The sequence below is a fragment of the Agelaius tricolor genome, unplaced genomic scaffold (assembly GCF_023055355.1).
Source record: "Agelaius tricolor isolate 1412-34295 unplaced genomic scaffold, bAgeTri1.0.p SCAF_37, whole genome shotgun sequence".
Lineage (NCBI taxonomy): Eukaryota > Metazoa > Chordata > Aves > Passeriformes > Icteridae > Agelaius > Agelaius tricolor.
Genome location: NW_027269297.1, coordinates 246,933 through 261,851, shown reverse-complemented (window position 1 = coordinate 261,851; position 14,919 = coordinate 246,933). Strand labels below are relative to the sequence as shown.

General features: G+C 48.9%; 1 protein-coding gene across 1 annotated transcript in view; it reads right to left on the bottom strand.

The window, feature by feature from the left end:
• Positions 1-1,585: 1,585 nt before the first annotated feature.
• MEGF9 (multiple EGF like domains 9) overlaps positions 1,586-14,919 on the bottom strand; it is a 48,026-nt gene continuing 34,692 nt past the window's right edge. The window contains exons 3-6 of the mRNA XM_071453584.1: positions 14,468-14,607; positions 10,809-10,952; positions 9,633-9,905; positions 1,586-6,444 (exon numbers count right to left, since the gene is read on the bottom strand). Coding sequence (XP_071309685.1) covers positions 5,996-6,444; positions 9,633-9,905; positions 10,809-10,952; positions 14,468-14,607 — 1,006 coding nt within the window. The 3' untranslated portion in view covers positions 1,586-5,995. The remainder of the gene's footprint in view (positions 6,445-9,632; positions 9,906-10,808; positions 10,953-14,467; positions 14,608-14,919) is intronic.

Genomic DNA, 14,919 nt, shown 5'->3' with positions numbered 1-14,919 from the left:
CATTGCTTCATGAAGTGGCTGTCTGATGGACAAAGATATGGATATATAGACATACATCCCTGTCTATCTTCCCTGGAAGTGTTCAGGGCCAAGCTGGCTTGGAGCAAAGCTGCTCTGGTGGAAGGTGTCCCTGCCCATGGCAGCAGGGGAAATGAAATGATCTTTTAGGTTCTTTCCAACCCAAACCACTCTGTGGTCCTGTGATTCCATGTATACACACAGCCAGAATGGAACATTTCCCTGGGAAATTTACTGCACTGCCCAATGTTTTACAAGCTGCAGTAGCACCAGGAAGCTGCAAGGGGCAGACAGGAGTGGGAAATGTGTTGTTTAGAAGCAGTTAACAACTTGCCTTCGGATAATCTGCTTAATGCTGTTTAACCTTAAATTCATTAGTAGCACATTTGGGGAGATTACACTAAACCCTCATGCCAGGAAGCCGTGTTGGAACTTTCCTCCTTCTCAAGGCAGCCTGAGATCCTTCCCACCTCAGGCAGAGTCCTAAAGAGAGTCTGGGAAAGGGTTTCTGGGGAGTGCAGTGGTAGGGCAGAGCTGAGCAGGACGGGAGCCAGCTGCTCGCTGTGCTGTGCTGTGCTGTGCTGTGCTGGCACAAGGAGGGCTGATGTCACCAGCAGCTGAACACGGGTCCCCCTCACCCTCCTGTTCTCACTCCCTGCTCTGGGGACCTCATTCAGACTCAGCTCTGCCTCCTCCTCACACAGTTCACAGCAAGATTCCTCCTAAGTTAAGTCATGCACGATCCAACTGCTCTGCTAATGCAAATCAGGTCTCGATAAACTCCCTCGAATTTCACAGTGTGGCCCTTCCTTACACAGCTCTGGCTCAGTCAAACATCTGAATGAACACTTAAAAAAAACCCCACGTGCTCCCTCAGTGTATGAAGCCTTATGAAGCCTTACCTCTCCAAGTTCTTCGCTTAATAAGGGCTGAAGAGTCACACACAGCTTTCACCAAAAAAAAGCCTTTAACGGTTCTGTTTGCAAAACAAAATCAATTTCCTAACTCTGCCAAGTGAGAAGGAAATGCAAGTTTTCCACAGGCCCTACTGAAACACTCCCAAAACTGATGCCACAGATGTGGATTTCAGAGTATCTGTAACAAAAATGGCCTTTGAAAGACATCTGTGGTCATGAAGAAAAATCTGATACAATATATCCCTCATCCCATTTCCAGCTTTGCTCTGAGGGTTTCCGTGTTAGTGATTCACATCTCTGACAAAATGTGTCCATGTGAATGACACAGAAAACAGTGGGAAAACAGTCATTGCCAGTGGGGCTCCCAACCACAGCTGAGGGCTGGGATGGTTCATAGCAGACACAAGAGATCAGAGGGCTCATTTTTTAGCTGGATTTTCCAACACAGAATGTCAACCGTGCTTATGAATATCTGTGATAGAAAACATTTTTGTGCCTTGGTTCTCATCTTGCATACAGGGGCATAATGAAGGAATAATTCTTTTGGAACAAATGTTATTACTGGGATGAGATTGGATTCAATCCTTTCTGTCACTGGGAAGACTCTTGCTGAAATTCAATGAACAAAAACACAAATGCAAAAATCCAAGTGGCATAGATACAAATTATATACATTTATTTTTATTCATTTAAATAACATTCTTCTGTATAAATTCTGACATATATTCAAATCATACACTTTTTTTTTCTTTTTAGAAATGCATTTGTAAGCATAGCATATGCGTGGGGGACGCCGTATTTGGATGCAGAGTGAGACTGATGGGTTTCAGATGGGAGCAAGTACAACTTTTAAGGCCCACATTTTTCTTATTTTAATCCATTCCTCTGACACATAAAGAGCAGAGTCCTGTGGGAGCTCACTCTAAAACTTCACTTTAAAGAGAAAACTATTTTTATATCCTTTATTTAAAGGAGACTGTGCAAACTTTCTGCCACATTTACATTGCCTGTAACACTGAAGAGGATGATGCTGCACAGCAGTGGTTAACTGGCCCAGGATACCTGAAGGATGCTGGATATATCCCCTCCTCTTTCCTAAATGCCTGCTAAGTGTGCTCAGCCTGGTCCAAGGGAATTATCATCCCAGTGGCTGACATCTCCTGACAGCTCCCCAGGGCTAGTGCTCCTCATAGCTATTTCCAGCTACAGTGGTCCACGAGGCTGGAGATCATCTCTCCTCATTAGCTCAACCACTTTTCTGCATGTCTGCTGCTCACCAAGTGCTGCCCCAAGCTGAGATCCCTGCAGGTTGTCCCAGCCCCTGCCCCACCCCAGCTCTGTGCCCTTCATCTGCTCCTTCTGTCCCTTTGCCTTTCCTGCTGGGCTGGGCTCGCCCCAGCCAGACCAGCTGGGCCCTCACCCTGCCAGGGATGGTGCCTGGAACTGCTCTCCCACATCCACCACCCCCTGCCCTGTCACACCTCCCCTGTGCTCTGCAGCTGCTGTCCCATGCCATGAGTGCCCTCTCTGTGCCAGCCCAGCAGCTGGCCAGCATTCCCAGGCAGAAGGTGCTGCAGTGGCCATCGGGAACACCTCGTGCACCTGGATTGCCACCTCAGCCCCACAAGTCACCAAGATGCCCTGCCCTGACCTCACTGGCTGCTCAGCTGGGCCTCAACACAGCCCTGAGATCCACTTCTGGTTTTGCTGCCCTTACCCCACCCTCAGGACAAAGCTCAGCACCTGGGGAGCCTCACAACAAGCCATGCCACACAGCATGGTGCTGGTGGCACAAGTGTTTGAGCTCTGCCACCCCTCCAGGTACAACCCAACCCAAGGTGACTGGAGACAGAACCAGCTCAGCTTCTTCCTCCCCTCCTGTGGTGCCAGGGGAACTGATAAGAGCATGGATGATCTGATCTCACATCACCAAAGGCAAACATGAAGCTGTTTATTCTTTTCCTGATGAGGCACTGATCTCCTTTTATTACTGTTGCTCCTGTGTGCCAAGGCCTGGGTGGCAGGAGGTGGCTGCTGTGTCATTCTGCCATCTGACAAGCACGGTGCCAGTGCCACATCCTCACTGTGCTCCCTGTTCAGGAACATCCTGTGCCATCCAAATCTGAGCAGCCAGGTCCCCCCGCCCATCCAGGCTTCCCATCACATTTCCTTCCAGGCTGTCTCCATTCTTTCATCCAGCTGTGCAACCCACAGGCAGCAGCTGTCCCACCCTGCAGGGCATCCTGACTCCTCCTCTTCCCAAACACAAAGCCTTTGGATTACTTTGGAGGTCAGAAGCAGCCCAGGTGCCAACACCTCCTGTGCTGTGGCAGGCAGGGACTAGGAGGGCTCAGCACCTGAGCCCACGCTCTGCTGGAGCAGATGGTCCCTACTTCTACAGTGAGACAAAATCCAAGCTTGTTCCTGTTACAAAGCAGCCCACAGTCACAGCAAAATTTAAGGAAGAGGTGTTTTGTGGCAGAGATTTAAAAATCTGCTAAAGTATTTTAGAAACATTAAAGTGAACAACCTGTCCTTCGATTTGCTTGCTAGCATCAGTCCCAGAAGCCAACACTTCCTAAATTATCTTTCCTCACCCATGAAGTGACCAAGTGCAAGTGTATCACTAGATCAGCACCTCTAAATAATTACAACTTCCAGGAAATTTTCTGGTTTGTCACCACCCTGCTCTTTAAAATTTGATGAGTAACTCAAGGATTAGCAATATCCAGATTTTCTCCTCCAGTCCTCCCCCGTTTTATAGCTAAAAGTAACTCTGCTCTGAATGACATGAGCCAGATTTATTACCTGAACTATGGGACCTCACCCTGGCCCACTGCAGGCAACAAGAGCTTTTCCATCAGCTTTTTTCCATCAGCTTGGGCCTATATGCAATTCTACATTCTGCCCTCTTGGTCATCCTTAACAATTTTCATTCTGACTTGCCATGCCTCAAGTTTAAATCAAGCAGCAAGTTTTTGAGGCAGAAATGGCATCTTTGAGCATGTGTTTGAATCACCTACTTCCCCCCCTGCCAAGTTTCCAAAGATAAGAGAAACTTCCTCACAGCACTGAAAAACAAATAAATAACCAACATGTTCTCTCTACCATTTCTCATCTGGAGAAACATTCACTTTTTCCTGGCTCAGAGGATACATCCACCAGCTTCTGTCTCACCATTGCCCCACCACACACAGCAATGCAGCTGCAGCTCTGAGGCTGGGCAAGAGTGAGGGGAAATATTTGTTTCTTGCCCTGTTTGCATGCAGTAGTTTGATTTCCAGGGGTGGGAGAGATGGCACAGCCCCTGCCCCGAGGCACACACACTGCAGGTACCAACCCAGGAGCTCCACGGTGTGACCTCCCTGTGCAGTGCTGCCTGTGAGTTGTTCTCTCTGCTAACAGCCCACCAGCCTCCCACCAAAACCAGGGAAATCTGTAAAACCTGTTCCCTGTAGTGCTTTTTTAACAGCTGACTCCCCACCATCACCTTGTGCTATTTTAAATTCTGAAAGCGTCTGTGCCTTTTACCTCCGAGCCCCAAAGCGCACATCGGGTCCTGCAAGCTCCTCATCCCCAAGCTGCTTCCACCCAAATCCAGGAGACCTTTGGCCCTCAGGAGGCCAAGGGCTGAGCTCAGCCCTCCAGCAGGTCCCCTGTGCCATGTCAGCTCAGCAGGGATGGCACTGGGATCCCTCCACACGATGAGCACCCACTGGGGAGAACCTCAGCCAGTGAGCCCAGGCTCTCAGGGTGTTTGTGACAGTGTATTTGCATTTTGTAGAGAGACTTAAAAGCAAGGAATACACTGGTGCATCCAGCTTTTGGACACCTACTCAGCCCTAGTCATGGCAACACTGGTATTGACTCTGTATTTGAAGGAATGGCAAAATTTGACAGATACAACTAGGGAGCACTCACATTTTCTCTAGAAAAGAAGTTACTCAATGACAGTGGAAGAAAAGCTTTAAGCAGTTGGTGTTTGCCAGAGGCCCAGCTCCAACAATATTGCCATCTCATTTACAGTATTTTAAACAACCCTCATGATTTTTTTCTTTTTTAAACAATGTCACTAACCGCTGTACAATTAAAACCTAGAGGATAAAACATGACCTGGGGAATGGGGGAAGTTGGGGAGGGGCTCATGGTCTTGTTGTTGGGGATTTTTTGGTTGGTCAGTTGGTTGCTTGTCTTTTTTACAAATAATTACAAATACAATTCCAAGAAGATATATTACATTTTATATACAGAACACACCATTTCTATCAGGGTAGGGTAGTAAGCCTGGCTTTTATTTTTACATGGCAACCCTGAGATGTCTTGTCGTCTTCCCTTGCACAGAAACTATACAAGTTCATTAACTCCTTCTAGAAAAAAATGGATTGCTATGTCTTAATAGCATCATCACCCTGTATAAATACTCAGAAAGGGAAAAGCTTAGTCTCTTCCCAAACTCAAATGTTCTTAGGATTTTATTCCCATTTCCCTGCTTAGTGGGAACAGATAATGGTGACTTTTTCAGTGTGCAACTCACTCCTCCTACTTGCCTTGCCTTTTGGTAGTACAGTGAACAATTACTTCCCTTTTTTTTTTTTTTTTTTTTTTTGTTCTCCTTTTCAAATAAGTTTCTGTCAGGAATGAAGATGATGCCTTTCCAAAGATCTGTTTCCTGAAATTCCACTGTTAATTCATGAGCTACTTCTCAAACTAAAGGATGAAGACACAAGTGTTGGGTTGGCTGGAAACCAAGTAGCTTCTGACTCCTCATCGGGTTCTGCTTTCTCCACCCCACCACCTCTTCATAAAAAAAGTTTCAATTCAGTTTATAACAGTGAATTCTATGGATCTTTATGGAGAACACTGAATGCATTTCACCACACTACCTGAAATTCAGGTGTACTACACTGTCTCCTGTTCACCTGCAAGCTACAGCACGCCTTGCACCAGAGAGTATCTGAAGAGCAAATTCCTCTGCGTGGAGCCTTGGCACGGATCCTGACACCCCTTCCACGAGCCCTGTAACTTTTTGAGAAGCAAACTTTGGAACAGCTGGATGACTTTTAAGCTTTAAAATTATGCATGGGAGTTGTCAGCGTGAGCTGTCCATTGGGGGCCACCTCATTGCCATCATCTTCCAGCAGCCCCGACACGTCAGCGTTGGGAATGCTGTCGTGGTAGCTGCTGAAACTGATGTTGTCCTCTTTGAGTTCAATGGTCCAAAAGGGAGCATTAAGTTTTCGGTTCTGATACTCACGGTACATGTAGACAGCACCCACAAAGCCCATCAGCAGGACCACAACAATGATGATCACTGTCAAAATAATGATGTTAAACTGAGTCCATGAAACATCTGCGAAAGCAGAGGTGCTGTTGTCAGAGGAGCTTATAGGAAATATTGTCTGTAGAGTTGTTGGTGACAAAGTACTGTTTAGCACTGCCGTGGAAAAGGATGTGGCCTTGGTGGTATTTGGAGCAGAAGTTGTAAACTCCCTTGGTTCTGGAGTGGCTTCTACAAAACAAATTTAAAAATGATCAATAAAAACATCTGCTGAGCTGAAAATCGAACACAAACGTAAGAGATTCAACATTTATATCACAGTTATTATGGCAATTAAGGCTACACTGCTAAACTGGTATTTTTTCAAAGCCGTTTAGAGAATGTCTGTCCAGGGCTGTGTGTGGGTTTTTTTAATATAATGCTGTGTGCAAAGTGCCCACAGGACTCCTCTGACAAGCCTGGTGCTGAGGGACAGGTGCAGCAGTCACGATTCAGGGTTCAATACAGGAGCTCATGATGACAGCAAGTCCCAGTCCAGCTCCTGTTCAGACCAGGAAAATGGAGCTTTACCAAGCTCAGCAAGTTTAGACTCTGAACCAACGTGTCCCTTGGTGTCTGTGTGGGCTGCACACTCAGACACAGCAACTCCAGGAGTTTAAACCATTCACAACCAGTGCACCAGATGTAGGACTTTGTTCTCAGTATTATTATTTCTACTTGTACAAACAAGAAGATCAAAACTGAAGAAATGAACCACAAGTACTCAGCTATCCCAGCATTTTGCAGTGGGTTCAGTGTTTGCACCACTTTAGGTAAAAGGGCAAAATAACCTCAATTCTGCTTTTGAATGAAGTCATACACAAGCCACACGGAGATCCCCAGTCTACACAGCCAGAAGCAGGAGGTCACCAAATCACAAAAAAAAAAGAAGCTTTTGAACACAGCAGAGGCCAGTTGGGATCCTGGTTTGGTTTCAGTTGCTGGCATAGGTGCCCACAGGAAGGGTCAGAATATGGAAACTACCAGACTGTGCTCTGTCTTTTCCTAAATAGCCAAGAACCTGCCTTGCTTCCAGCAGCCATGGGATAAACTCCCTTCTCAGTTCAGGAGTCAGGTTAACCTTGAGATCTCAGAAGTGGGATGTGAATTCATTATGCCTGCACCAAACCTGCTGAGCTACAGGCCTCAGAGAGCACCACAAATCTGTAGCATTAAGCTCACAAATGTAGCTAATAGAGCATTTCCTCACATGAATAACCTGATCTATTTTAGATTCTCAAGTTCAGGCAACAGGAACACTCCACAAGCTGAAGCCTCAATCAGCCAGAATGTTCTCTGCACCTATTGCTCCACAGGACTCTCTGCATCCTCTTTCCCACTCTCTTCCTGCCAAGAGAAAAGCAACTTCATTTTAAATCCATGTACAGCTGCAGCAATTACAGCTGATGGTGCCATGCTGTATAGATCCAGCTTCCAGCTCTCCTGAACATCTACTAATTATGACTGAGGAGGAGAGTCACTTCCGAAGGACTAATTTCACACTAAGTTCCATCTCCAATGGCAACAGGAGCTGGAAATATTCAGCACATGTCCTGCCACGGGCCCTCAGGGGAACTCCCACAAGTTAACTTTGGGCTGTCACATTCCCAGTTCAGGCAACTGAGAAAGAAATTCCTCTGGAAGGGGCATCACACACCTGACTGAGGTTCTGCTCAGAGTCCCCTCCCTGCAGCAGCTCCTCTGTTCCCTCAGGCTGATAAGGACACTCAGGGTGCTGAATGCCAGAAGGCATTTCTCCATGGCATGACAGGCAAAATTTTGCAATAGGAAGCAACATGACAGGAGCAAGAAGTTCCTGGAAAACCTCTGGCTTTGGGAAAAGGGCATGAGGAATTCAGTCATCATTTCCTAATTCCTTCACCAACACTCAATCCCTGGCAAAGCTGTAAGTAGGGAAAAAACAGAACCAAGACAATGGCTGATTCACCAGCAAGGAAACAGCACTTTTCTGGGCTTTATGTGTGAGTCAGCATCAGCTCAGGGCTGGCAGGGAGGCCTGGGGTGAAGACATTTCCTGGCACTCCCAGGACCGTCTCGGTGAAGTGCAGGGCTCTGGCCCCGGCGCCGCTTCCGGGCCGTGACACGGCGCTGCCTGTTCCGCTGCCGGGGCCCTGCCAGCTCTCCAGATGTCCCAGAGCAGCTCCTTGAGAGCAGCAGCTGCTCCCTCAATGGGCTGCTTTGGCAGCTTTGATGGGAGCCTCACATCCAGCTTCAATCCAGCTGCTTGATTGAAGCACCGGCTCTGCAGAGCCGCTGCTGCCGCCTGCAGTGGAGCAGCTCTGGCAGGAGGCCACGGGCCCAGTCCTGGGGAGGCTGCGCTGCTGGGCTGGGTGGCACAGAGCCACAGAACACCAGAGAGAGGCCCTGCTGTGCCACCCCATGGCAGCAGGAGCACCACCTGCCCTGGGGCTCAAAACACTCGCCTTGGTCCTTTGAATATCCTCTCTATGTGCCTTCACAGAATCACAGCATAATGATGTTGGAAGAGACCTCTAAGATCATCGAGTCCAACCTGTGCCCTAACACCTCAACTAGACTGTAACACCAAGTGCCATGCCCAGTCTTTTTTTAAACACATCCAGATCATGGATGAGCTGATGTAAAATTGCCATTTCCAGCCCTGTTACAGCTAATGAGCATCCAACTTTGTTGTACTGATCATCTCCCTGAGCAGGAAAGGACTCTGTGATTACACACCCAAGTGAGCAGCACAGGAGTGAAAACCACATTAGCACCTGATGGAAGATCTGAACTGAATCTCTGTCCATGACAAGGACAAATTTGTGCCCAAATACTTCCCTGAACTCTGGGTTTTTTCACTAATACATCACATTGGTAATGTTTCCATGCATGGTGTTGGACATCCACCATGAAAACCAACCTCCAGATAACCAATTAAGGAGCAACTACAGAACCATTTTCTCTCATTGTACATTAAATACACTACAAATGGATTGGGGTTTTTTTCCAGTTTGTTCACTAGCAGTGTCTGCCAGGGGCTGGAATCAGGGTGGTTACAGAGCTAACTCTAAACCACCCTTCAAGGCCAGGAGGCACCAACGACTGTGTGCTGGAATTGGAGGTGGTGGAGTCACCATCCCTGGATGTGTTTAAAAAAGCCTGGATGTGGCACTCAGTGCCATGGTTGAATTGACGAGGAGCTGTTAGGTCATAGGTTGGACTAGATGATCTTTTCCAACCTAATTTATTCTGTTATTCTGTCATAAAGATATGGTTTTCTTGTCTACACCAGAGTCCAGACGAATCTAAACTAACACAAACAATTACCAGCATTCCCACTCCAACCTTTGTCCAGCTGCACAGTGAGCCTTGCCACTGACTTGAGCAGCATTTTTTACCTTTCCTGGTGCAGTTGGTGCCCTGGGAGTCCCTGCTGTAGCCCTCCTGGCAGAGCTCACAGTGGAAGCCCGTGGTGTGGTACAGGCAGCCGATGCACTCGCCGCTGTCGGGCCGGCACACGCTGGGGGACAGCCCCGGGTCCACGTTCCCGTTGCACTCACACCTCGTGCAGATGCTGTCTGAGTTGTAGTAGCCCTTGTCACACTGGTTGCAGTTGAGGCCAGTGTACCCTGGTTTGCACTTGTCACACCTCGGGAGGCTCTCGCCAGGCTCTGCAGAACACAGAAAGCAAAGCAGGGATGTGCCACAGCCCTTGCAGAGACACCCCCAAAATTGTTCTGTGGGGTTTGCTCTCTGGGGACTGACCACAAGGCACCCTGACAAAAATCAGCAGCCACAAGTATTGACCAATCTCAAATTTTGAGCTGAAAACACAACTTTTGAACTGCAGCAGTTTCTCTGTTAGTAGGGGAAAAAACAGCTTTGGAGAGTTCTGATGCCTTTGTACCAACCTCACAGAGCAAACTCAGCACGTTGCTAAGGAAATAAATTATTATTCCTGAACATTTCCATCTCAAACAGGCAATTTCAGAGAACAGCTGGAACTATATCAGGGATGCTTGCAATCCAAAGGAACTTTTGGGCCTGTACAAAGCCAGAAGCAGCTTGCTTGCAAAATTGATTAGGGAAATATCAAAAAAAGTCTTAGATATGACTATTACAGCTCTGACTTGTCTCAGGTACATTGGAGAATCTCTGCATGGAGTCCCATGGAGATGTTCAGAAGCAGACTCAGAAGTATGGAGGGCTACATGGCCCTGCTGAGCATCTCCTGCCCCCCTCCTGGCTGCCATGAGCTCAGCAGCTTCTCTGCAGAACTTTGCAGGCTCTTCAGAGCAGACTGCAGCAGCAACACACTGGGAGCTGGAACCAGACTTTAAGATCCCTTCCAAGCCAAACCATTTTGTGATTCTGATCCCTCCCCTGCACAGCTGCTCTCACAAGAGGCAACACAAGCACCAGGGACCCATCACAGCAGGTGCTGCTTGCAGTGCCCACAACCAGGAGCTCCACAGGCTATAAAACACCTTGCTGGGCTGACACACTCTGAGGGGCAATGTAACTGAGGAGAGCAACCTTCATTATGAGGAATTAGAGCAAAACAAGAGGCTCACCTAAGTGGCAGGTGCCAGTGGATGCCACAGTGGAGCAGGGGCAGCGCTGGCAGCCGTGGGCAGGCGGGGTGCTCTGATAGAAACCCTCCTTGCAGAGCTCACAGTGCTCCCCCTCCGTGTTCTCCTGGCACTCCAGGCAGGTGCCTGAGGAACAGAGAGGAGAACAAGCAAACATTCAGCAGCAGGAACTGGAGCAGAACATTTGGAGCAAGAATCCACGTGGAACACACTGAATTATCAGAGCTCACAGGTGGTTCTGGTTTTGCCCTCTGGCCAAAACATGAGCCTGGCCTCTTATGACCTTCTGATGCTCACCCCCTCGTTCCACACACACACAGATAATGTGAAAAAGCAGGTGGCCCCAGCAGAGAGGCCCCACAGCTCACCACTAAAAGGTCACTGCAGGTAAACACAAGTTATCAGTGTTAAAATTCTCCTCAAGGAAAGCAGTTTCAGTTTGCATTTGTACCAGTGATGGAACACTGATGCTGAAAATCCCCCACTCTCATGAGGGGTCCCTGAGGTTTATGCCTTTAGTTTTTTGTGTGCAGCCTCCTCCTGTACACCTGGGCTGGTGGTCAGGGCTGAGGACGTGCCACTGTCTTGCTCTGGGGGCAGGCAGCTCCATCCTACCAGTGTGGCTCCAGCTCCTCCACCCCAGGACAAGGCAGCAGCAGTCACTGACCTTCCCAGAGAAGCAGAGAAGTGGGGACTCACATGAGCCACCTGCCCTTCCTGGGGAAGCCCCTGAATCAGAAACTCAACGTGCCGTGTCTCCACAGGCGCCGTCTCCTAATGGCCTCCAAATTGCATTTTGATACTCCTGTGACCCAGAAGAAAAATCTCCTTAGTTACAAAAGCACAGCCTCTATATAAAGCCCATCCATCACCAGGAACATGCTGTAATTCAGCTGGCTCCTCAGTGAGGTGGCAGGGAGCTGAGGGAAGATTGGAATAAATCCCATGTACCAGACAGAGTCTGCAAAGGCAACAGCCCTGTCTATAAACTGGGGTGGCCCAGAGCAGTGGGAGAGCACAGACAGATCCACTGAGCTGACCCAGCATTGCTGCTGGGGGATGGAGAAGTCTCATATCAACATCAACCACAGGAAAAAATCCTGATTGAGGTTTGTGCTGACTGTTTGAAAGACCAGAGCAGATTTCCTTATTAATATCAGAACAGTTTGGCTCCCTCACAATCCTGACACGCCTGCTGCTCCTCAATTCCCACAGTGATGACTCCACAGCCAAGCATCCCCAGGCAGCCTGGCATGTCCTTGCAGCCTTGCCTGCTGCCAAGGGCAGGAAGCAAACCCAGGAAGTGGCTGATTCACCCACCCAGCAGGGCCCTGCCAGCACCCCTTGCTCGGCATCACCTCCCACACACTGTTTGCTCTTCCCTCAGCAGCCTGTCAGGCACGAGCCAGTGGTTTTTGTGGGAGAGATGTCAGGTTCAGAAGGGAAAGTTATCTGCTGTGCTTGGTTTCTCCAGCTGCAAGCCTGGATCAGCTGTTTCAGTGGGATGGATGTCTTGGACAGGGAAGTTCATCTGCCTGGTCACAGCAAGGCTGCCTTGGACAGTGCTCCCCAGGCTCTAACAGGGGCATAAATCTGGAATCACACCTGTGCTGCCTCGGTCATTTCAGCACCAATGTCTTTCCCATCAGCAGAAATCACCCACATCCATCTCCAGCAGCCCTGGAAATGGCTGTGTTTCCCTGAGTCAGCAGCTGCTCAGCCAGGCAGAGCATGCACAGGCATGCAATCAGGTATCACTGTGGAGATCCTTAATAATTAATAGCACTTCTCATCCTGATCATGCCCTCAGGAAGGATCAGACCCCACAGGACCCCAGTGGGGAGCACCAGCCCACCTCAGTGCACAGACCCACCATGGAGTACAAGGGTCATGGCAGAGGAAGTGCTGTCAGCTGGGGAGCTCCTGCTGCCCAAGTTATTTATTTATGCCCAGTAATTTCAAATATTCCTCCTGGCCAGAGCGATGCCAAGCAGGAGCTGGCTGCAGAGCCAGCAGAGGGAGCCCAAAGTATAGCATGAATGGGAAAAAACTTTGAAAATTGGACAAAGGCTACACAGAATTGATGTAAAGCTGGGGAGGTCACACAGAGTGCAGTCTCTAGAGCAGGCATCTGATCTAATTTTTAATCAACTTCGTTCTCTGTTCTGGTTTTGTTTGGTTCCCTCAGCCACAGCAGCAAAAAGTTTCTGTCAAATCAACAAGAGGTCATTAAGCAAAATGAGGGGTTTTCATTGCAATGCTGTGGGCAGCACTGGGCAATCCCAGCAGAAAGAGCAGCCCCATCCCAGGAGCAAGGTCTGTGCTGGGTTTTCTTTGATAAATCAAGAGCAGGAGGAACACTGAGGGAACAAAAAGGAAGAGCAGATTATCCTCCTCCTTCACAAAACCCACACACCCAGCTCCAAATCAGTGAGACAGCTGATGTGTGCACAGCTTTAGTGACAGCCTTGTATCCCTCAGCACTGGTAGGACATAAGCACACAGAGCTCAGCATAGAGTGAATGCAGTAATTCATGCTCAAGGGAACGCAGGAATTCACCCCCAGGGAATGCAGACCCAGTGCCCACGGACCAGGGCATTCCTTGCTGCAAACACACAGCCCATGAGGGAACCTGGGCATTCCTCTGCTGCAAACACACAGCCCATGAGGGAACCTGGGCATTCCTCTGCTGCAAACACACAGCCCATGAGGGAACCTGGGCATTCCTCTGCTGCAAACACACAGCCCATGAGGGAACCTGGGCATTCCTCTGCTGCAAACACACAGCCCATGAGGGAACCTGGGCATTCCTCTGCTGCAAACACACAGCCCATGAGGGAACAGACGGGCACAAATTGCCCAGAAATACCTGATTTCATGGGCTCTGCCTCTCCGCCAGCAAATTATGCAACATTACTTTTAATTATTATCTCTTTCTAAGCTCCTGGATAAGTTTTACAGAACTGCCTTTCAGCCTGGAGGTTTTGAGGAGAATTTGGAATTTGAAGTGAGTGCTGTGGCTGAAGTGGGGTTGTGCAGGCAGTCCCAGAACTGCTCCTCCAGGATCTCTCCTCCCAGGTGAGATTACAAAGCAATCAGGCTCCCCCTGCTCTCCCATGAGCTGTTCAAGCACAGCTGCCTCGACATTTGCACTCCATCAACATCTGAGTGAGACACAGTCAAAGAAATAATCAGGGAAAATGAACAAGGCCAATTTATAAGAAGTGGGCAGTATTAATTAGATGCTGGCAGTTTTTAGCAGCTCTAATCCTGTTATCTGTGGCCCCAAGTCCCCTTACGTCAGTGCCAGCCCAGGGTATGTTTCCAGGTAAACAGCAGCTAAACAAAAGGTCTTTAAAAGCCCATGTTGTGTGTTTGTGTAAGTGCAGAGAACAATAGAGCCCCAGTTTTGGATACAGGCTGCTGAGTTAGGGCTCTGGGCTAAAGCACACAGCCTTTACAGCCTTCCTTCAAAGGAGACCAACCCCAACCCTGCATTTCCATTTCAGCTTTAAGGTAAAGATTTTGGGTGTGCAAGGCAAAAAGATGTAGATGAAGGGGACAAGAGCAGAGTGTGCTGAATGAGAAGAGAAAAAGCAGAGGCAGAGGGGGCAGGTGAAGGACAAGAGGCCATCATCACCTGTGGAGCTGTTGCAGGTGTGGGAGAGGTTGTTGCACTGGCAGGGCTCACACCAGCTCTCGTTGAACCTGTAGAAGCCCTCGCTGCAGCGGTCACACTTCAGGCCCGTGACTCCAGCTTTGCACTGGCACTTCCCAGAGCTGCAGGGGGAAAAACAAACAGTGAGATCTGGCTGTGCTGGGAGGCACCCAAGGTACAAACCTGCAGGCAGGGTTCTGCACTCCCTGTATTCCTTTCTGCTGGAAGCAGGACATGAAAGCCAGGGGCAACCATTTCCAAAAAGTGATGGGGACTTCGAGAAAGGACGAGTGTCTGCCAAGCCAGTTGCCCTGACAGCAATTTCCAGCTGGGCACCAGAAATCATTGCTCATTCCAGAAAGCCTTGGCCCAGAGCCATTCCCTTGCATCAGCCCCAGCAGATGCTCCCACAGCCCCTCTGGAGTCCCTGCTAC